The sequence below is a fragment of the Pocillopora damicornis genome, chromosome 11 (assembly GCF_964200805.1).
Source record: "Pocillopora damicornis chromosome 11, jaPocDami1.2, whole genome shotgun sequence".
In the NCBI taxonomy this organism is placed as follows: Eukaryota; Metazoa; Cnidaria; class Anthozoa; order Scleractinia; family Pocilloporidae; genus Pocillopora; species Pocillopora damicornis.
In genome coordinates, this window is record NC_142680.1 from 6,253,428 (window position 1) to 6,275,728 (window position 22,301).

The 22,301-nt window shown below is 39.0% G+C and overlaps 7 protein-coding genes across 7 annotated transcripts in view; 3 read left to right on the forward strand and 4 right to left on the reverse strand.

Annotated features, from left to right (window-relative positions):
- LOC113683725 (intraflagellar transport protein 74 homolog) overlaps nucleotides 1-22,301 on the forward strand; it is a 118,970-nt gene that overhangs the window by 78,596 nt on the left and 18,073 nt on the right. The gene's annotated exons all lie outside the window — the stretch shown is intronic.
- Nucleotides 862-3,335, reverse strand: LOC113683721 (uncharacterized). Its single transcript, XM_089186772.1, has one exon. The coding sequence runs from the start codon at nucleotides 3,305-3,307 to the stop codon at nucleotides 2,357-2,359; it is 951 nt and encodes a 316-aa protein (XP_089042898.1). The 5' UTR covers nucleotides 3,308-3,335; the 3' UTR covers nucleotides 862-2,356.
- On the reverse strand, nucleotides 3,656-4,063 carry LOC149037182 (kelch-like protein 12). The gene has a single exon (XM_089186773.1). It carries the CDS (start codon nucleotides 4,061-4,063, stop codon nucleotides 3,656-3,658), a length of 408 nt encoding a protein of 135 aa, XP_089042899.1.
- LOC149037183 (kelch-like protein 12) lies at nucleotides 7,661-10,004 on the forward strand. Its single transcript, XM_089186758.1, has one exon. The coding sequence runs from the start codon at nucleotides 7,738-7,740 to the stop codon at nucleotides 9,493-9,495; it is 1,758 nt and encodes a 585-aa protein (XP_089042884.1). The 5' UTR covers nucleotides 7,661-7,737; the 3' UTR covers nucleotides 9,496-10,004.
- On the reverse strand, nucleotides 11,557-13,995 carry LOC149037184 (kelch-like protein 11). The gene has a single exon (XM_089186766.1). The coding sequence runs from the start codon at nucleotides 13,521-13,523 to the stop codon at nucleotides 11,823-11,825; it is 1,701 nt and encodes a 566-aa protein (XP_089042892.1). The 5' UTR covers nucleotides 13,524-13,995; the 3' UTR covers nucleotides 11,557-11,822.
- Nucleotides 14,849-17,876, forward strand: LOC149037185 (kelch-like protein 7). Its single transcript, XM_089186761.1, has one exon. The coding sequence runs from the start codon at nucleotides 14,922-14,924 to the stop codon at nucleotides 16,662-16,664; it is 1,743 nt and encodes a 580-aa protein (XP_089042887.1). The 5' UTR covers nucleotides 14,849-14,921; the 3' UTR covers nucleotides 16,665-17,876.
- LOC149037186 (kelch-like protein 11) lies at nucleotides 17,851-20,824 on the reverse strand. Its single transcript, XM_089186767.1, has one exon. The coding sequence runs from the start codon at nucleotides 20,690-20,692 to the stop codon at nucleotides 18,995-18,997; it is 1,698 nt and encodes a 565-aa protein (XP_089042893.1). The 5' UTR covers nucleotides 20,693-20,824; the 3' UTR covers nucleotides 17,851-18,994.

Below are 22,301 nucleotides of genomic sequence, written 5' to 3' on the forward strand. Positions count from 1 at the left end.
TAAATGAAATATATGCAAAATTCAATATAAAAACTAATATAAGGGTTAATACATATTACTCACAATAAAATCTAAATACTGGACCGGTTCTTCTCTTGTTTCCATAGATATCTTATTTTTGCTTAAATGAAATCTAAGCTAACATTATAATGTCTGTTGCTGTTGTAAGAAGTTTAAAATATTATTTTGCTCTACAAAGTCAGTGTTACTGTAAACTTGACTTTTAGACATTTTTGAGATAACTAGTTTTATAATGTTTTTGCCATAAAATTCGTATATTTTTCAGTTTATTTTTCAACCTTCTTTTAATCAAATTTTCTCAAAACAGCTGATTTGATAACCCTTTTTCTAATTACATACACAAGGGCATAGCCAGTGGAGTCCTGGGGTGCCTGTGAGCCCCCTTCCCTTGAAGGCTTTTTTTTTGGTCACATTGAGTAAACACAGCATGAAGGTCAACATAAAAATCTGGTGAATACCCTCTGTTTGTCACAGTGTGACCCCCCCTTTGAAAAATCCACACAATGCCCTGGATATAGCTTGGCCCCGGCCACAGAAGGAGGAGGGGAAACACACCAAGTTCATTCTTAAAACTTCTGACTGGGGTGGCTTTTGAAATAAAAACATCTTGATCAAGTGAGCCCTTAATACCTTCCCTAATTGCCTCCCAACAATTGCTCCACAATTATAATTCAATTGTATGAGGTGGAGAGAAACTACATTAAACCTGGCGAGTCAGGTAAACCCTCCCACGCCCTCAGGTACGTCCCTATGTCCACTCAAGCAATGCTATGGTTTTGACCCGAGAGGCATTCAGTATGAAAGGTGCTTAGCAGTCAAGGATAATTAACGACTTAGAAGTCCAGTGCTGTAAACATGACTACACATGCTATCTTTAGTGTGACAGTTTAAAGTAGAAGGCTCAAAGCAAACAGTAACTAGTAAGAGGGGACCTTTGATTTAACCCAGCCTTTCCGTAGGTGTGCCTCTAAATAGATCCTTCCACGGTTTCAGCGGCCAAATTGGTTGGGGGTCAAACAAAACCTCGTTGCTAGGCAGCGAGCCATATAATCTCTTATGATAATAAGACGCGCATCGCTACCCTCGTTTAATTTTCGCTTTGTTCAGGAACAAGAATCAATATCCATCGCTGAAAAAGATAAGACATTAATAAAGGTGAGTGACCTTTTTTCTCTAAGCGAAAAACCTTTTCTTCCCGGGTTTTTATAGGAACACTGGGATCGTTTTCTTTGAACGTGACCTCGCGGCCGACAATGCCAGAAGGTCACAGAACTGCTTTTTCGAAAGACTTTTTGTAATTAAGTAACTTAATTGGGCAGAGGAAAAATTGAAATAAATATGTTTACGTGTTCTTAAAACTTTTTCGTCCAGACAGGCTAACATACCATTGAAAACAATAAACTCGGCAAAGAGAAACCCTTGGTTAAATGGGTTTTGGAGATAAGTGTTGTGTCGGCGGCTGTAACAACGATAGAAGACATCCGAAAAAATAGGTCATCCACTCGCATGTAGAGAAGTTATCGTTCCACAAGCCCAAGCAATCGTTGATTGAAGCATGGTCTCGACAGGTTCAGAAGGGAAGAAAAGATTTCTGAATAAGAAAGTCAAGGGAGAGTGTTGTCGTCTGCTCTAATCATTTTCGAGACGGGAAGCCTTCTGTTAGCAACCCTATACCTACTCTTTTTTTGACTCCTTTTGAGCATTTAAATAGTAAGTCACCCAAAAAGCGGCGTTAATTAGAGTATCAAAAGGAGGCTGCAACGTCAGTTGTAACCAAGTCAGTTGTACATGCTGGCCTTTCAGAGGTAACACCGGTTGATAATAGTGGTATACCTGCAAGTGATGAATTGATGAGAAGTGGAGACGATTCCCCGGAGTTAACACTGTGTACAGCCTCTGCACAAATAACCAGAGATACTGATGTTCGACTCTATACGGGCATGCAAAATACAGATGCTTTCAGAACCTTATTTGAATACTTACTTCCTATAGCCAAGAATATGAATTAATAATATGAAGAGATAATTAATATGAAGAATATGAAGATAAGCAAATTGAGGCAGAGAAGCCCAAAAGGTACTCTGATATGACCACGGATGAGTCCCCAAATATCAGTAAACCTGGCCCCCAAAGGAAACTAAAACTTGAGCAGGAACTTTTATTGATAATGATTAGGCTTCGCTTAGCTTTGTCTGTTGGGGATCTGGCATTCCGATTCGCAATATCTGACACTCTTGTCAGTTCAATTTTTAGGCAATAAAAATCGAATGGCTGTGCCTGCTGTCTACTGTGAAAAACACGACTAATTCTAAAGCTGTAAAGTGGCGGATAAACACTACTCAACAATCGTAAGTTTATCTAGTAATTCTTTAGAAAGCTTCAGAACAGAGCCCGTGAATGTGTTATAATTTTCTGGGTCAATGTTTGTCACTGGTATGGTTGTTTCGTGGATCCATTGGTCGTTTGCAGGGTCAAAACATTCAACTCTTAGCTCCCGATTATCGCGGAACTGATTTTCTCCACCCAGTACGTACAGCTTTCCATTCAGACAAACCATACTACCATAACAGCGTGGGACTTTCAAGTTTGCAATAAGTTTCCATTCGTTTGTTAACGTATTGTACATCTCACAAGCTTTTAACCTTCCCGTAGAGTTTTTTCCTCCAGCAACGAAGATTTTTTCTTGAGAGGCCACGCCAAAAGCGTCGCTTCTTCCTTCCAGCATATCTGCGATTCTCTCCCACTTGTTTTCCACAGTGTCAAATCTCTCAGCTATGACGACGTAGTTACTTGATCGTGGAATCCTACCACCAAACGAATAAAGATGTCTGCCGGCTGCAATAACACAAGTATCCTGTCTACACTGTTCATGATATATGTGAATTGTCTCCCATGCACACTGCTTTACATTGTACCTCTTCGTGACAGTTTTCCGGCTGCCATAGATTTCAACTTCAACAGCGTAAATTTCTCCTTTAAGAACGGCCAACTTTGCAGAATCTGTGCTCAAGTTCAGCTCAGACCAAACGTTAAAAATAGGATCGTATCTCTCTGAAATTTGACAATCGATGGATGTCAACCACTGGTCACGAAATTTTATCAATTTTAAACTGTTTGTGTCCTTCAGGCCATCTGGCAAGCGCTTCCACAGGCCTCCTTTAGGGAGATAACAAAAAGTGTTCTTGCCACCACGAGCAACAATGACACGTTTATCAAGACATCTTCTTGGTGATTGCAGAAAATCGTCTTCATTAACCAAGGTAGCCATCTGTATGGTTGCATCCATGACCAGCTTCACACAAGCCAAATTCTCACGCACCAGTTCGTTTGTGGCGACATCCTCCAGACAGTCACGCGACAGAAAACCCAGTCGAACGTGACCAAACAATTCTTCTAATGCTGCTTTTCGCTCACTCTTTCTGTGGTTTATCCAGTCTAAGATGATTTTAAAAACATCAGCTTCCTCTTTAACAGTAATTTCGTCGGGCGAAATCCACTTCTCGATCTCTTTAGCTTCCAAGTGCAAAAATTCATCCAGTTTTGCGACGGTAACGATGTTTTCGTGAATAAAACATCTACTGTTAGTGACAAGCTCGTCACAACCATATTTCTCAGCGAAGTAAAAGGTTGAAATTCAGTTGGAGTTGGACATTTCTCGTTCCAAAAACCGCCCTGAAATAGTTTTCAAGCTCGGTACGATCAGATAATTTCCTGCGGCGATCAGTTCCTCGGCATTCTCTTGAGTCACCTCCACAGTTCCAGTGTAGATGAATTCCAAAACATCTTCCATAATAGTTCCTGAGATCTCCTCAAGTCGAATAATTCCTTCTCGATTCTCCTTCATGTCGCTCTGAAGAAGCTTGCAAAAGAACGGACTTGCGGCGGAAAGAACATTTCTGTGAGCTTTGAACTCTCTGCCGTCGTTCGTCACCAAAGTAATGTTGCACAAATAATCTTTTTTTCGCTGAATGTTGAGGCGTTTCATCAGTTCCACACAGAATGACGCTTTTTCGGCAGCTACGATAGGCTGGATATCTTCCATTGTTTACAGAATATCCTAGTTTCCTTGAGCAGAATCCACTCAAATGTAACTGATAATGGGGAACACACGAAGAAGATATCGAAAACGGAAGTAAAGCTGGTTTCCAGTTTCGGGCATTCTAATTCCCGTTTCCCTTGGCCGTGGAACTCTGGGGACAAGATATTGTCTATGGTGGTTTTGAGAAAAACATGGACATATTTGCAAAAAAGTGTTATGTAGAAAGATAAAGGTAAAGGTCAACCAAAAATTTTGCCTGCTCGGAAGAGTACAAGAATTACAGATCGAAATTCTGTTCTATTGCAAGACACTTCATTCTGGTTAGCTGTATTCAAAAGTTTTTTACATCTTCGCTTGCCAGTGACAAATCTTTCTTTTGAAAAGTAAACTAATGCTCAAACTGATCATACCTGTACAGTCGAATCTGTTCAGGAGGCCAAAATTATTACGGCTTGTTCATGTTAAGATTGCAGTTTCCAATATTTCCTAAGCATTTTAGTAATTTATTAGATTGTCATTATCATAGTACATTAGTGAAGTGTATTTGAAAGGTCAACTCTGACTTTTAAGCTTCGAGTGTTCTCTTCTTTTTCTGTTTTTTCATTCGAATTTTTGTGTTTAAGAATAATAAAAGTGTTTTCCAGTTTTTTTTCTTTTTTTGTTGATTGATTTTTTATAGTTTCCTAATTACTTAACTTCAGCTAAGAGTAACTGGCTTCTAATTTCTCCTTTGAAAAGGGTATCTCCTCTAAAGCAATATAACGGTCACGAGAATAAACGAAACAATCACCAATTTAAGAAGCTCCTAATTTTCAAACCAACTCTCCTCGTCAGTACCATAGGAAATGCTGAGAGAACAGTGTGAAGTGAATACTAATATTAAGGTGTACAGGTGGTTTTTAAGTTTGGAACAATTGCTATTCCACCATTTTATTTCGATGACCGTTTCGGTGCGTTGTCCTGTTTTCGACAGGCCCCTATGCCCCTTTGTGTAATACAAGGTTGATAGTGTCTTATCCAAGTAAGCAATCAATATTATAAATAACGGGGGTAAGTTACTAAAGAAACTGAGGAGGTGCGTGGGTGGCGAAGTATAACAAGATAATTTTTGTTTTATCAGCTAAGTTGACAATGTTTTGGTCACCGTAAAGAGTTTCAAAGCTGACGTTTCGAGCGTTAGCCCCAACAGGATGAAGGTTTTTCAGTTTCAGTGATGGGATGTAGATCTTTCATACCCTAAAGAATGTAAATGAAGATTGTAACAACAAAGCGAACCCTCGAATGCGGAATAACCCTTGTGGCTTGTTTCCAAGCCTAACCGAAGAGGTTTGAGAGAACCTGGACCGCGTCTCCGTCTTTTCTCTCTATTTCCCCCCTTTTTGCTTTTTTTCTAATTTGTTCTTTCCTCATTCCATCTTCTCTCCATCAGTTCCACATAAATTATCCTTTCACAGTGACCTGTGAAAGATAGGCCACGGGGATCATAATCTCCACAACTGACGCTCACATCGCCCCTTGACATGGACAATCACTGATAATCAAAAGTCGTTTCAGATCATGTTGTTGTTTTACGGTTTGTCAGAGGAATTAAAAAAGAGAGTTTACATTGTCTTAAAACCAGGACAGACTTTCACCAAAGTCTTGCTTGGAGCTGAGTTGATGCCCCCTTTTTAACTATATACACATACATTGAAACCGGTTATAAAAAGAGGAGATGGTAACAGAGACTAATCAGCATTAACATGACCAGCTTCATTCTTAAATCCTCTGATTGAAATGGCTGGATGGGAAAAAATATGTTAAGCGTATGAGTAAAGTGGGTAAGTTTCTAAAGAAGCTGTGGTGCTGCGTCAGTGGGGGTGTTTCAAGATATTTTGATTTTATTAATGGAGTTGATAATGTAAATTGGCAACAGTAAAGATTGGTTTTGAAAGCTGACATTTAAAGCATTATACTTGTTGATCTTTAGAGAACAGGAGTCAAAGTTAATTGAGGGTTTCTTATACTTTTACGTGAAGCGTGATTGGGCAATTTTTTTTCTCGTGAATCATGATTTGATTTTTCTTTATTCGTGAATTGTGATTAAAGATAATAAGATCTTTTCACGTCCACGTGAACTAATTTTTTTTCTATTTCAGACGTGACTCGGGAATGAAGAAGTGAATTAAACGCGATCAATCAATCAATCAAACTTTATTTAAAATAGGGTGACACTTAATAGTTAAAAAGTAATGAACTTGTGGCCCTCTATAAACATTGTTACAATTTTTAATAAAACCTACTATAATTAATGACCTAATTAAGAATTTAATTAAAACCTAATTAAAAATCATAATGTACAACAAACCAAGATCTAAAAGTTAAAGGTAAAACAAATTGCTCGTATCATGCGATCTGAAAATAAATTATCTAAAAAAGGAGTAAAAGATCTTATCCCTAAGCTGATTTGATTTAAAATGTTTATACAAAGCATTCCTCAAAGTATTTGCAGATTGAGAAGCGCGTTGCTTAAGGGGGGAGGTGATTCCAACATCTTGAGGTTGTTGCAGAAAAGGAGCGACCTCCCTCTTTCTCTCTTATGTATCTTCTTGGTAAAATGGTTAAGTTAGCACCTCGTGTATTTCTGCTGCACTGGCTGTTGTTTAGTTCTAACTGTTTGTTTACATAGGCAGGGCAAGTACCCATAATCCTCTTGTAGGACATTAAGCATCTTTTGATGTCAGACTCGATGTTATATGGCACCCATCCTTAATATGAAATAGATCCACAGTGCCATGGCGTTGTTGGGCTTCAAGAATGATTCGAACACAGCGTTTCTATAGCTTAAATATCTTACATATATTATCATGACTGCAGCAGCTTGTCCGTGTTACACCGCAATATAATATCACTGGCTTAATGGGAGAATTATCATAAGCTCTGTTCTTGGTAGGTAAGCCTTAATTCTGTTAAGTATGCCGATACGCTTTGAAGTCTTCTTACATAAAGAGTCGATACGAACATCGAAACTGAGCTGTTCGTCAAGGCCAAGGCGTAGTCAGAAGTCCTGGCTACTGCTTAGATAAGATATTATGTACAGTGAAAGCTCACTTCACAAACATTCCCCTAAATATATATTCATTTGGAAGAAGACTTTGCTCTCACGGTTGATTTATTATTTTTTTTTATCAATTTTGTCACCTTATATCTTAGACACTGAGGGGGGCTGTATTTTAACGAAAAACATATTTCTCTCTGGAATATATGGAAGGAAACGGAGGAATTGGAATCATATACCCGTCTTACCCTTTTCTTCCACCTCCCATACGTATTTTAGTCTTGTCTCCAGCCTCATTTCAGAACACTCCACACCAACAGGAGCCCATTACCCTCCTGACACCAATAATTAGGAAATATTTGCATTACGCATTTCTCTTTCGTACTTACCGCTGTCAAATCAGACTGTCCGTATTCCGTCCTTTCCCCTCCCATCTCTAGTACCTCTCCCTCCCCAATCTCCGCACCTGTCACCATCAGGTGACTTCCTGAAAGCCTGGTGCAGCTTATCGCTCCTGAGCTGACCGGGGCAGCCTGAGTACCACAAAGTTATTTTTTTAATTTCCGCATTCGCGTTCCGCCATTGTTAATCACCACAATCTCCGCTTACAAACCTCGAAAACAAGGCCTATCCTTTGACAATGGAAGAACTTCCAGCCATCAGTGTCACTGAACAGAATCCTTTCTGTGTAGAAATGATGAAACGGCTCAACATACAACGAAAACAAGGCCACTTATGCGACATAACTTTGATTACGAAAGATGATCAAGAGCTAAAGGCTCACAGAAATATCCTTTTCGCAGCGAGTCCGTTCTTTTGCAAGCTTCTTCAGAGCGATATGAAAGAAAAGCGGGAGGGGATCGTTCGGTTGGAGGAGATTTCGGGATCTGTTATGGAAGATGTTTTGGAATTCATCTACACTGGAACTGTAGAGGTTACTGAAGAAAATGCCGAAGAGCTCGTCGTCGCCACAAATTATCTCTTCGTTCCAAACTTGAAAACAATCTCTGGTCGATTTATACAACAACAAATGTATCAGTTAAACTGCATTTCAACCTTCTACTTCGCCGAGAAATACGATTGTGAAGAGCTTTTAAACGAAAGCAAGAGTTTCATCCACGCGAACTTCGCGTCTGTAGCAGACATGAATGAATTCCTAAGTTTGGAAGCCAAAGAAGTGGAGAGATGGATTTCAAGTGATGAGATTGTCATTGAAACGGAAGCCGATGTGTTCCAGATTGCGCAAAAGTGGGTTGAACATAACAAGAGCGAGCGGAAAGCAGCCTTTAAAGAGCTGCTTCGTCACGTGCGACTAGTTTTCGTATCGCGTGACTATTTGTTGAATGTCGTGACGAACGAACTCGTGCGTGACAACGCTGATTGTTTGAGGCTGGTTTCAAATGCCAGAAAACTGACTACGTTTTCAAGCGACGTTAACCTTCCCCAGTCACCGAGAAAAGGACTTGAGACACGAGCTATAGTGGCTTGTGCAGGTGAATATGCCTGCTGCTATATCCCTGATAAAGATGAGTGGAAATGTTTACCTGAACTGTTATGGGAGAGAGATCATGAAATCCCAATGATTAGATTTCGAGATCAGTTGTATATGTTTCATGGGTGGGGTCAAGTGCAGCGGTATGATCCTGTGTTTAATGGTTGGTCATTGTTGCACCTCAACCTACGATTTTTTGACTACTTGACTACTGTTAGGGGAGAGCTGTATTCTGTCAGGCAGATGTATCATGACACAGAAGATGAGGAAACATGCATAAAAAAATTCAGTGTAGAGCAAAATTCATGGCAGACAATTTTCATCTCTTTTGAGAGCTGTAGGAAAGAGTCTTGTGTCATTGGGTCTGCTGACTATCTGTATCTTTTGGGAGGGAAGTCCTCACCTACCTCCGAATACCTCCCAAAAGCTGACAGATTTGACATTATGGAAAAGAAATGGGAAGAAATCACAGACATGCAACAAGCAAGAGGTGGGGCTTTTGGTGTGGCCAGTCAGGAAAAGATTTTTGTTGCTGGAGGAGCAGATGAAGAAGGCACAGTGTTGAAAACATGTGAGGTGTACAATGTTTCCACCAATGAATGGCAGTTAATTGCAAACTTAAATGTTTACCGCACACATGGTAGTATGGTTTGTCTTGGTGGAACATTGTATGTGCTGGGTGGCTTTGACCAAAGTAAGAAAAACCCAGAACATTCAGTTGAATGTTATGACAAACAGGGCAAGTGGATTGTGAAGACAACCATACCAGTGAAAGAGGACTGGAAGAATAAACAGGCATTTAAAGGCTGTGTGCTAAAGTTCTCCAAAGGAGTGTTGAATAATCTTACTGATGCAGTTGAAGAGGTGTTCAACTCTATTAAAGCTGTACGCAAAAGGAAGAAATAACCTCAAGAAAATGCACTGAAGAAACAATTTGTGACAGTACTTGGTCAAAGATAGATAAGGTTACTGGTAGGTAGGACAATGACTGAACTTTCCCATTAACTCAAGGCAAGATGGAAAAACATTGAATTTTCTCTGCAGAATGTTGCTATGCCAACAGAAACAACAGAAAACACTTGGCCTTTTTTCTCCTTGATAAGTTAACACATATTTTTCTGTCCTAATACTCAAAATTTTTATTTTTGTTTTACTATTTTTTTTTGTTTGTTTCTGGTCAATTTTTTGGAAATTTTTATGCTAGCATCACTCATCTTGACACATCTGAGAACTTCTAGTAAGAGGAATTAAACTTTGTAGTTAAAAAATGCTACCAGTAATTAGAAATAATAGAAATAGTATTCGCTATATTCATGTTTTACTACAGCACAATTTTTTATAGTTTTCTTTTTACAAATGTTAAGTTTTGCTCAATCAAAAAGAGGAAATATATTTTATCCAGGATTAGAATCCCATCTGACTTGCTTTTTGTTAACCCTATAACTCCCAGAAGTGATTAACATGTATTTTCTCCCTATAATATCCATACATTTTCCAGCAAATTGTTAATGGAATTAATTAAACTATCAGGTTGAAGTTGCTCTTTTGATCTAACACCAAATTCTCATAACCCGTATACAAGGAAATTTGTAGCAGGTAGAGGAGAGAATGAGCAATCAGATCTTAGAAGTTTAAGGATTAAGCAAGCCCACTTGAATTAAGCTTGTTATAGAAACATCATTGAAATAACAATACACTTTAGGCATCGCTGAACACAGCATAAAATACAGGATGCCTGTCACTCATGAACCCAGTAAATAGTCCAATCCTCTTACAAATGATCATTTGATTTGCCCCCCTTCCTCCCAACCCCATGAAAAATTTCAGAAGTAAAGATACATAGCATAACAACAAGGCTCAAATATGCTATGGGATTGGTTATACCATGAGTTAGCTGTTTATTTGGACTGGTAGCATTTCAGTATAAAATATATATGCACTTGCATTTGAAAGCCTGTAAAAGCTTTTATTTCATACATGTTTACTGCATTTTTTAGGGGAGTGTTTATGGAGAGAGCTTTCACTGTACATTTTATCTTATAATACAAGCAGTTAAAGCACAACATTTTCTTGTCATATATTTACTTCAAATTCAGTAACCTTGGTCACCAAAAACTTTTATGTAGCTCAGTTGATAGAGTATAATCTGACTGAGAAATTGTAACTGGGTGGGGCTCAAACCTTCATAACAAGATTTCCTCTGTTTTATGCTCAAGACAAATGTTTTTAAATGTCATTCTGTTAATAAATGACTATTTTCTTACATGCATTAGGAGTAATTTTACCATGTTAATCCTTTGATCCCCAAGAGTGACTGGCATCTAATTTCTCCTTACAATGTCACCCCTGAGTCAAACACTAAGGTCATGAGAATAAAGGAAATGATCACTGACTAAAGATTATAAGCTCTTGATTGTAAAACAAATTCTCCTTGTCAGCATCTTAGGAAATGTACAGAGAACATTATAGAGAATATGCATACTGATGTTAGGATGTAAAGACTTTAAATTATGATAATTTGATGAATCTGCCACCTCAGTTATTCAAATAAAGATAAAAAAGCCTTGTATAATGAGAGAATCTAACACTAATACAACAATTAAAAACACCTAAATTTGCTTATTTCTATTTCATTATTTTTTGTTACTATTATTGTTAGTGGTTTTTGTTTTGTTGTTCCCAGCTCCCTCTCTATTACGTCTACCACTCCTCCTTGCTTCCATTCAATTTCATACAATAATAATCATATAATAACAGTAATATCATATAATACATAGCATTTTGGGAGACAAAAACTTCTGTCGTAACTTCATATGACATGTTTGCCAACCCTTTAACTCCCAGATCAAATTTGTCATTCTCCTCACTGTCAACTGTACAGCTCTTATAATGTTAGTTCAGAGAATTTAGTATTGGATCAATTACTTATCCCCAAATTGATATTTTTCTTTATTCACATCACTTATCTGGCTGATCTTGTATTGATAATGTGAGGAGAAATTCTGTCTTGGTCACTCATGGGAGTTAAAGGGCTAAGAGAAAATTCAAATTGTACAACAAATATTATATTGCATCTGAAGATGATTTACATTTAAGAATGTCAAAACATTTTTCACACTACAAATGTTTCTGTTATAAGGATTAGTTAATCTGTTGAACTAAAATTGCGAATCAATCCTCAGATATAGCTCTTACCCATGAGGTATATGCAGGTCTAAGAATGACATGTAGGATTATATTTCTTTAAGTTTGTCCAGTACTCCTTTGGAGAGTTTAAGTACACAGCCATTAAAAACCGTCCCATTGTTATACCTGCTAGAGCTGCTAGGTATCGTTCTTTTATGGATCCATTTTCCCTCTTCAGAATTAAAGCACTCAACCTTCAGTTCACAATGGTTTTCCCCTCTTTCTCCACCTAACACGTAAAGCTTCCCCTTCAGACACACCATGCTACCACGCATGCGAGAAACATTCAAGCTTCCAGTGAGTTGCCATTCATTTGTTAAGATATTGTAAATCTCACAAGTTTGCAACACTGAGTTTCCTTCCCTATGCTTTCCTCCAGCGACGAAGATTTTCTCTTTGGTGGCTTCACCAAAAGCGTCGCCTCTTTCTTCGAGCATGTCCGCGATTTCCTCCCATTTCTTAATCACAGTGTCAAATCTCTCGGCTTTCGCGACATATTCTCTAGTTTCTGGGGGCTTTCCACCAAAAACATAAAGATAACTGCCAGCAGAAACAACACAGGCTTGCCCTCTACAAGCTTCATTGGATGAAAGAAGCGTCTCCCAAGAGCACTGCTCCACATTGTAGATTTTGACAATGGTTTGTTGCTCAAAAGTGTTAAGCTCAAGAGCATACATTTCTCCTTTAACTACAGCCACCCTGGAAACGTTTTCACGCAATTCCAACTCAGACCAGACATTAAAAACTGGATCATACCTCTCTACGCTGCCACCTCTAGGAAATCTAAACAACTTTTCCCGGTATCTTGTCATTTGGGTGTGGCCCGTCGACTTCCCACCTGGTAATCGTTTCCACTGGTCCTTTTCGGGAAAATAACAGAAATTTTCATAACCCGCACACACCACAATGCTTTGTAGTTCGACTCCTTTTCTCGGCGTTTGGAGTACATCTCCTTCAATTGAGAAACTAGACCCTTTTAAAGCCGCAGACGTCAACCTTAAACAAGCAAAGCTCTCTTGAACAAGTTCATTCGTCACGACATCTATTAAGTAGTCACGCGACATCAAAACCAGTCTGACGTGGCGAAACAACTGTTCGAAAAATGCTTTTCGCTCGCTCTTGCCGTGTTCAATCCACTCGAGTACGATCTTAAAAACATCGGCTTCCGTTTCAACGGAAATATCGTCACTTGAAAGCCATTTCTCCACTTCTTTGGCTTCCAAATTAAGGAATTCGTCCAATGCTGCCACAAAACGAAAGTTCTCGAGGACGAATCTCCTGCTGTTGTTCATAAGCTCGTCACAATCGTATTTCTCAGCGAGGTAAAACGTTGAAATGCAGTTGGAGTTGGACATTTCTGCCTCCAGAAATCGCTCTGAAACAGTTTTCAAGCTCAGTATCATCAGATAGTTTCCTGCGGCGATCAATTCCTTAGCATTCTCTTGAGTCACCTCCACAGTTCCAGCGTAGATGAATTCCAGAACATCTTCCATAACAGTTCCTGAGATCTCCTCAAACCGAACAATCCCTTCTCGATTCTCCTTCATATCGCTCTCAAGAAGCTTGCAAAAGAACGGACTTGCAGCGGATAGAACATTTCTGTGAGCTTTGAACTCTCTGTCGTCGTTCGTCACCAAAGTAATGTCGCACAAATAATCTTGTTTTCGCTGAATGTTGAGGCGCTTCATCAGTTCCACACAGAATGACTCTTGTTCTGCAGCTGAGATAGGCTGTATATCTTCCATCATTTACACAATATCCTAGTTTCCTTCAGCAAAATCCACTCAAATGTCGCTGATAATGAGGAACACACGAAAAAGATATCGAAAGCGGAAGTAAAGCTGGTTTCCAGTTTCGGGTATTTAATTCCCATGTCCCTTGACCGTGGAAATCTGGGGACGAGATATTAGCCATGGTAGTTTTGAGGAAAACAGCGAAAAAAGACTGGACGAGTTTGAAAAAATATCCTGACGGCATATTTGCAAAAAAGTATTACAAAAAGAGATACAGGCCTCCCTCTTTCTTTTTTTGTATCTCCTCGGTAAAATGGTTAAGTTAGCTCCTCGAGTATTTCTGCTGTGCTGGCTGTTGTTTAGGTCTAACTGAGCGTTTATATAGGCAGGGCAAGTACCCATAATCCTCTTGTAGGCCATTAAGCATCTTTTAATGTCAAACTCGATGTTAAATGGCACCCACCCTAAAATATTAAATAGATCCACAGTGCCATGGCGTTGTTGGGCGCCAAGGATGATACGAACACAGCGTTTCTATAGCTTAAATATCTTACATATATTATCATGACTGCAGCAGCTTGTCCGTGTTACACTGCAATATAATATCAGTGTCTTAATAAGAGAAATATCATAAAGTATAAGCTCTGTTCTTGGTAAGTAAGCCTTAATTCTGTTAAGTATACCGATACGCTTTGAAATCTTCTTACATAAAGAGTCGATATGAACATCGAAACTGAGCTGTTCATCAAGGTCAAGGCGTAACCAGAAGTCCTAGTTACGGCTTGGATAAGATATTCTGTACAGTGGAAGCTCACTTCACAAACACTCCCCTTAATATATATTCATTTGGAAGAAGACTTTGCTCTCACGGTTGATATTGATTTGTTTTTTCAATTTTGTCACCTTCTATCTTAGACACTGAGGGGGGCTGTATTTTAACGAAAAACATATTTCTCTCCGGAATATATGGAAGGAAACGGAGGAATTTGAATTATATACCTGTCTTACCATTTTCTTCCACCTCCCATATGTATTTTAGTCTTGTCTCCAGCCTCATTTCAGAATACTACACACCAACAGGAGCCCATTACCCTCCTGACACCAATAATTAGGAAATATTTGCATTACGCATTTCTCTTCCGTACTTACAGCTGTCAAATCAGACTGTCCGTTTTCCGTCCTTTCCCCTCCCATCTCTAGTACCTCTCCCTCCCCAATCTCCGCACCTGTCACCACCAGGTGACCTCCTGAAAGCCCGGTGCAGCTTATCGCTTCTGATTCTTCTGAGCTGACCGGGGCAGCCTGAGTACCACAAAGTTATTTTTTTAATTTCCGCATTCGCGTTCCGACATTGTTAATCACCACAATCTCCGCTTACAAACCTCGAAAACAGTTAAGGCCTATCCTTTGACGATGGAAGACCTTCCATCTATCAGTGTCACTGAACAGAATCCTTTTTGTGTAGAAATGATGAAACGGCTCAACATACAACGAAAACAAGGCCACTTATGCGACATAACTTTGATTACGAAAGATGATCAAGAGCTAAAGGCTCACAGAAATATCCTTTCTGCAGTGAGTCCGTTCTTTTGCAAGCTTCTTCAGAGCGATATGAAAGAAAATCGAGACGGGATCGTTCGGTTGGAGGAGATTTCGGGATCTGTTATGGAAGATGTTTTGGAATTCATCTATACTGGAACTGTAGAGGTTACTGAAGAAAATGCCGAAGAGCTGGTCGTCGCTACAAATTATCTCCTCGTTCCAAATTTGAAAACAATCTCTGGTCGATTTATACAACAACAAATGTGTGAGTTAAACTGCATTTCCACCTTCTACTTCGCCGAGAAATACGATTGTGAAGAGCTTTTAAACGACAGCAAGAGTTTTATTCACGCGAACTTCAGGTCTGTAGCAGACATGGGTGAATTCCTAAGTTTGGAAGTCAAAGAGGTGGAGAGATGGATTTCAAGTGACGATATTGTTGTCAAAACAGAAGCCGATGTTTTCCAGATTGCGAAAAAGTGGGTTGAACATAACAAGAGCGAGCGGAAAGCAGCCTTTGAAGGGCTGCTTCGTCACGTTCGACTGGTTTTCGTATCGCGTGATTATTTGTTGAATGTCGTGACAAACGAACTCGTGCGTGACAACGCTGGTTGTTTGAGGCTGGTTTCAGACGCTATAAGACAGACTACGTTTTCAAGCGATGATGACCTTCCCCAGTCCCCGAGAAAAGGGCTTGACACACGCGCTATCGTGGCTTGTAAAGGAGAATATGCCTTTTGTTATTTCCCTCAGAAAGATGAGTGGAAAAGGTTACCTAGATGTACCAGGTCAGCTGAAGAAAGGAGGACCAACATCCCTTCAACCCACATGATTAGATTTCGTGATCAGTTAATCGTGTATTTTAGTTTGGGTCGAGCAGAGAGGTATGATCCTGTCTTTAATAGTTGGTCATCATTCCCCTTTGGCGCATTTAAGGAGGAGGTGACTGTCATCGGAGGAGAGTTATTTTCTATCAATGAAGCTTTTTATTTGTTGGAAGACAATGCAAAAACAGCAAGTATTGAAAAATTCCAGGTAGAGACATGTTCATGGCAAAAGCTTCACTCCTCTACTCATTGCTACAGGAAAGATTCTTGTGTCATAGGATCTGGTAACTTTTTGTATCTTTTGGGTGGGACGTCCCCACACACATCCCAACATGTTGCAAAAGCTGACAGATTTGACATTATGGAAAAGAAATGGGAAGAAATCACAGATATGCAACAAGCAAGAGGTGGGGCTTTTGGTGTGGCCAGTCAGAAAAAGATTTTTGTGGCTGGAGGAGCAGATGAAGAAGGCACAGTGTTGAAAACATGCGAGGTGTACAATGTTTCCACGAATGAATGGCAGTTAATTGCAAACTTGAATGTTTACCGCACACATGGTAGTATGGTTTGTCTTGGTGGAACATTGTATGTGCTGGGTGGCTTTGACCAAACTAAGAAAAACCCAGAACATTCAGTTGAATATTATGACAAACAGGGCAAGTGGATTGTGAAGACAGTCATACCAGTAATGGACTGTAAGAAAAAACAGGCATTCAAAGGCTGTGTGCTAAAGTTCTCCAAAGGAGTATTGGATCATCTTAGGGATCCAAATGCAGAGGATTATTAACTGTGCACAAACTGTACCCAAATGAAAGAAAAAAAAATCCTCAAGAAAATGCTCTGAAGAAACAATTTGCGACAGTAATAGAATCCACTGGATCAAAGATAGATAAGGTTACCAGTAGATAGGACAATGACTGAACTTTCCCATCAACCCAAGTCAAGAGAGTAAAACGTGGAATTTTCTGTATGTTGCTATGCCGAGAGAACAACTCTTGGCCTATTTCCTCTTAGATACAGAATCATTGATAAGTTAATAAATATTTTTCTGTCCTAAAACTAAATGTTTTTATTTTTGTTTTGATGTTAATTTTTTGTTTGTTTGTTAAGTAGCCAGTTTTTTGCACTAGCATCACTCATCTTGACACATCTGAGAACTTCCAGAGAGAGTAACTGAAGTTTGTAGTTTAAAATGCTAATTATGAATAATAGAAATAGTGCTCACTATATGCATGTTTTACTCAAGCACAATCTTTTAGGGTTTTCTTTTTACAAATGCTAGGTTTTGTGAAGTCCAAAAGGGCAGTTTATTCGATCAGGATTAGAATCTCATCTAACCAGCTCAGAAGTGATTAACATGTAAATTCTCCCTGCAATATCCACACATTATTCAGCAAATTGGCAATGGGGATAATTAAACTATCAGGTTGAAGTTGTTCTTTTGATCTAACACCAAATTCTCATAACCAATATACAAGGAAATTTGTAGCAGCTAGAGGAGAGTATGAGCAATCAGATCTTAGGAGTTTAAGGATTAAGCAAGCCCACTTGAATTAAGCTTGTTATAGAAACATCATTAAAATAAAAATACACTTCAGGCATTGCTGAATACAGCATAAAATACAGGATGCCTTTCACTCATGAACCCAATAAATAGTCCAATCCTCTAACAAATGATCATTTGATTTGCCCCCCCTTCCTCCCAACCCCACAAAAAATTTTAGAAGTAAAGACACATGACATAACAACAAGGCTCAAATATGCTATGGGATTGGTTATACCATGAGTTAGCTGTTTATTTGGACTGGTAGCATTTCAGTATAAAATATACATGCACTTGTATTTGAAAGCCTGTAAAAGCTTTTATTTCATACATGTTTACTGCATTTTTTAGGGGAGTGTTTATGGAGAGAGCTTTCACTGTACATTTCATCTTATAATCCAAGTGGTCAAAGCACAACAATTTCTTGTCATATATTTACTTCAGATTCAGTAACCTGGGTCACCAACAACTTTTATGTAGCTCAGTCGATAGAGTATAATTGGACTGAGAAATTATAACTGGGTGGGGCTCAAGCCCTCACAACTAGCTTTTCTCTTCGTTGTGCTTAGGAAAAATGTTTTTTAGTAAATGACTATTTTCTTACATGCATTAGGAGTAATTTTACAAAGTTAACCCTTTGATCCCCAAGAGTGACTGGCATCTAATTTCTCCTTACAATGTCACCCCTGAGTCAAATACTAAGGTCATGAGAATAAAGGAAATGATCACTGACTAAAGACTATAAGCTCTTGGTTGTTAAAAAAATTCTCCTTGTCAGCATGTGAGGAAATGTACAGAGAACACAATGGAGAATATGCATACTGATGTTAGGATGTAAAGACTTTAAATTATGATAATTTGATGAATCTGCCACTTCAATTATTCAAATAAAGATAAAAGAAGCCTTGTATAATGGGAGAATCTAACACTAATACAACAAATAAAAAAACCTAAATTTGCTTATTTCTATTTAACTATTTTTTGTTATTATTATTGTTAGTGGTTTTTGTTTTTTTGTTCCCAGTTCCCTCTCTATTACCTCTACCACTCCTCCTTGCTTCCATTCAATTTCATACAATAATAATCATATAATAACAGTAATATCATATAATATAAAGCATTTTGGGAGGCAAAAACTTCTGTCGTAACTTCATATGACATGTTTGCCAACCCTTTAACTCCCAGATCAAATTTGTCATTCTCCTCACTGTCAACTGTACAACTCTTATAATGTTAGTTCAGAGAATTTAGTATTGGATCAATTACTTATCCCCAAATTGATATTTTTCTTTATTCTCATCACTTATCTGGCTGATCTTGTATTGATAATGTGAGGAGAAATTCTGTCTTGGTCACTCATGGGAGTTAAAGGGCTAAGAGAAAATTCAAATTGTACAACAAATATTATATTGCATCTGAAGATGATTTACATTTAAGAATGCTGAAAAATTTTTCAAACTACAAATGTTTCTGTTATAAGGATTAGTTAATCTGCTGAACTAAAATTGCGAATCAATCCTCAGATATAGCTTGTACCCATAAGGTAAATGCAGGTCCAAGAATAACATGTAGGATTATATTTCTTTAAGTTTGTCCAGTACTCCTTTAGAGAGTTTAAGTACACAGCCATTAAAAATCCTCCCATTGTTATGCCTGCTAGAGCTGCTGGGTATAGTTGTTTTATGGATCCATTTTCCCTCTTCAGAATTAAAGCACTCAACCTTCAGTTCACAATGGTTTTCCCCTCTTTCTCCACCTAACACGTAAAGCTTCCCCTTCAGACACACCATGCTACCACGCATGCGAGAAACATTCAAGCTTCCAGTGAGTTGCCATTCATTTGTTAAGATATTGTAAATCTCACAAGTTTGCAACACTGAGTTTCCTTCCCTATGCTTTCCTCCAGCGACGAAGATTTTCTCTTTGGTGGCTTCACCAAAAGCGTCGCCTCTTTCTTCGAGCATGTCCGCGATTTCCTCCCATTTCTTAATCACAGTATCAAATCTCTCGGCTTTCGCGACATATTCTCTAGTTTTTGGTGGCTTTCCACCAAAAACATAAAGATGAGTGCCAGAAGAAACAACACACATTTGCTCTCTACAAGCTTCACTGGATGAATGAAGTGTCTCCCATGTGCACTGCTCTACATTGTAAATTTTGACAGTGGTTTGTTGCTTAGAAGTGTTAAGCTCAAGTGCATACATTTCTCCTTTAACTACAGCCACCCTGGAAACGTTTTCACGCAATTCCAACTCAGACCAGACATTAAAAACTGGATCATACCTCTCTACGCTGCCACCTCTAGGAAATCTAAACAACTTATCCCGGTATCTTGTCATTTGGGTGTGGCCTGTCGAACTTCCACCTGGTAATCGTTTCCACTGGTCCTTTTCGGGAAAATAACAGAAATTTTCATAACCCCCACACGCTACAATGCCGTGTAGTTCGACTCCTTTTCTCGGCGTTTGGGGTACATCTCCTTCAATTGAGAAACTAGACATTTTCAAAGCCGCAGACGTCAACCTTAAACAAGCAAAGCTCTCTTGAACAAGTTCATTTCTCACGACATCTATTAAGTAGTCACGCGACATCAAAACCAGTCTGACGTGGCGAAACAACTGTTCGAAAAATGCTTTTCGCTCGCTCTTGCTGTGTTCAATCCACTCGAGTACGATCTTAAAAACATCGGCTTCCGTTTCAACGGAAATATCGTCACTTGAAAGCCATTTCTCCGCTTCTTTGGCTTCCAAATTAAGGAATTCGTCCAATGCTGCCACAAAACGGAAGTTCTCGAGGACGAATCTCCTGCTGTTGTTCATAAGCTCGTCACAATCGTATTTCTCAGCGAAGTAAAACGTTGAAATACAGTTGTAGTTGGACATTTCTGCCTCCAGAAATCGCCCTGAAACAGTTTTCAAGCTCGGTATCATCAGATAATTCCCTGCGGCGATCAGTTCCTTAGCATTCTCTTGAGTCACCTCCACAGTTCTAGTGTAGATGAATTCCAGAACATCTTCCATAACAGTTCCTGAGATCTCCTCAAACCGAACAATCCCTTCTCGATTCTCCTTCATGTCGCTCTCAAGAAGCTTGCAAAAGAACGGACTTGCGGCGGAAAGAACATTTCTGTGAGCTTTGAACTCTCTGTCGTCGTTCGTCACCAAAGTAATGTCGCACAAATAATCTTGTTTTCGCTGAATGTTGAGGCGCTTCATCAGTTCCACACAGAATGACGCTTGTTCAGCAGCTGAGATAGGCTGTATATCTTCCATCGTTTACACAATATCCTAGTTTCCTTCAGCAAAATCCACCCAAATGTAGCTGATAACGAGGAACACACGAAAAAGATATCGAAAGTGGAAGTAAAGCTGGTTTTTAGTTTCGGGTATTTAATTCCCGTGTCCCTTGGCCGTGGAAATCTGGGGGCGAGATATTAGCCATGGTAGTTTTGAGGAAAACAGGGAAAAAAGACTGGACGAGTTTGAAAAAATATCCTGACGGCATATTTGCAAAAACGTATTACATAAAAAGATACAGGCCTATATCTTTCTCTCTAATGTATCTCCTAGGTAAAATGGTTAAGTTAGCACCTCGTGTATTTCTGCTGTGCTGGCTGTTGTTTAGCTCTAACTGTTCGTTTATATAGACAGGGCAAGTACCCATAATCCTGTTGTAGGCCTGATTAAGCATCTTTTGATGTCAAATTCGATGTTATATGGCACCCACCCTAAAATATTAAATAGATCCACAGTGCCATGGCGTTGTTGGGCGTCAAGGATGATACGAACACAGCGTTTCTATAGCTTAAATATCTTACATATATTATCATGACTGCAGCAGCTTGTCCATGTTACACTGCAATATAATATCACTGGCTTAATGAAAGAATTATTATATAGTATACACTCTGTTCTTAGTAAGTAAGCCTTAATTCTGTTAAGTATGCCGATACGCTTTGAAGTTTTCTTACATAAAGAGTCGATATGAACATCGAAACTGAGCTGTTCATCAAGGTCAAGGCGTAACCAGAAGTCCTGGCTACGGCTTGGATAAGATATTCTGTACAGTGGAAGCTCACTTCACAAACATTCCCCTAAATAAATATTCATTTGGAAAAAGACTTTGCTCTCACGGTTGATATTGATTTTTTTTTTTATCAATTTTGTCACCTTCTATCTTAGACACTGAGGGGGCTGTATTTTAACGAAAAACATATTTTTCTCCGGAATATATGGAAGGAAACGGAGGAATTTGAATCATATACCTGTCTTACCCTTTTCTTTCACCTCCCATACGTATTTTAGTCTTGTCTCCAGCCTCATTTCAGAACGCTCCACACCAACAGGAGCCCATTACCCTCCTGACACCAACAATTAGGAAACATTTGCATCACGCATTTCTCTTCCGTACTTACCGCTGTCAAATCAGACTGTCCGTATTCCGTCCTTTCCCCTCCCATCTCTAGTACCTCTCCCTCCCCAATCTCCGCACCAGTCACTACCAGGTGACCCCCTGAAAGCCCAACATGATCTCGAGACCAAAATAATGATTGTCGTTACTTCGAATTGGCCCTAAAATAATGAAAAGCATTATTTCATGGCTTGTGTGAGACCTTCGGAACTCGAAACCTGGGTACAAGTATACAGGAAAGATAAAATGGCAGCTTACGGCGGAGATGGAAATCTCAGTAGTTTAGTATTTTAGCGTGAAAAGGCTTGGGTGTTGTGATCTGCTTCTCAAGTAAAGAGATACAAAGGGTATGCCTTGCCCGTAGGTGATTTTAACATGCTAATCAGACTTGTAATTCAAATAATATACATCAGCTGGAATAGGAATATTAAAAGAAAAATAATAATATTTAACTATACTAAGTTTTGGTTT

What these genes read in the sequence shown, in the direction of transcription:
- LOC113683721 (XM_089186772.1), bottom strand. Translation starts at nt 3,307, where the DNA reads ATGGATGCAACCATACAGATGGCTACCTTGGTTAATGAAGACGATTTT.
- LOC149037182 (XM_089186773.1), bottom strand. Translation starts at nt 4,063, where the DNA reads ATGGAAGATATCCAGCCTATCGTAGCTGCCGAAAAAGCGTCATTCTGT.
- LOC149037183 (XM_089186758.1), top strand. Translation starts at nt 7,738, where the DNA reads ATGGAAGAACTTCCAGCCATCAGTGTCACTGAACAGAATCCTTTCTGT.
- LOC149037184 (XM_089186766.1), bottom strand. Translation starts at nt 13,523, where the DNA reads ATGATGGAAGATATACAGCCTATCTCAGCTGCAGAACAAGAGTCATTC.
- LOC149037185 (XM_089186761.1), top strand. Translation starts at nt 14,922, where the DNA reads ATGGAAGACCTTCCATCTATCAGTGTCACTGAACAGAATCCTTTTTGT.
- LOC149037186 (XM_089186767.1), bottom strand. Translation starts at nt 20,692, where the DNA reads ATGGAAGATATACAGCCTATCTCAGCTGCTGAACAAGCGTCATTCTGT.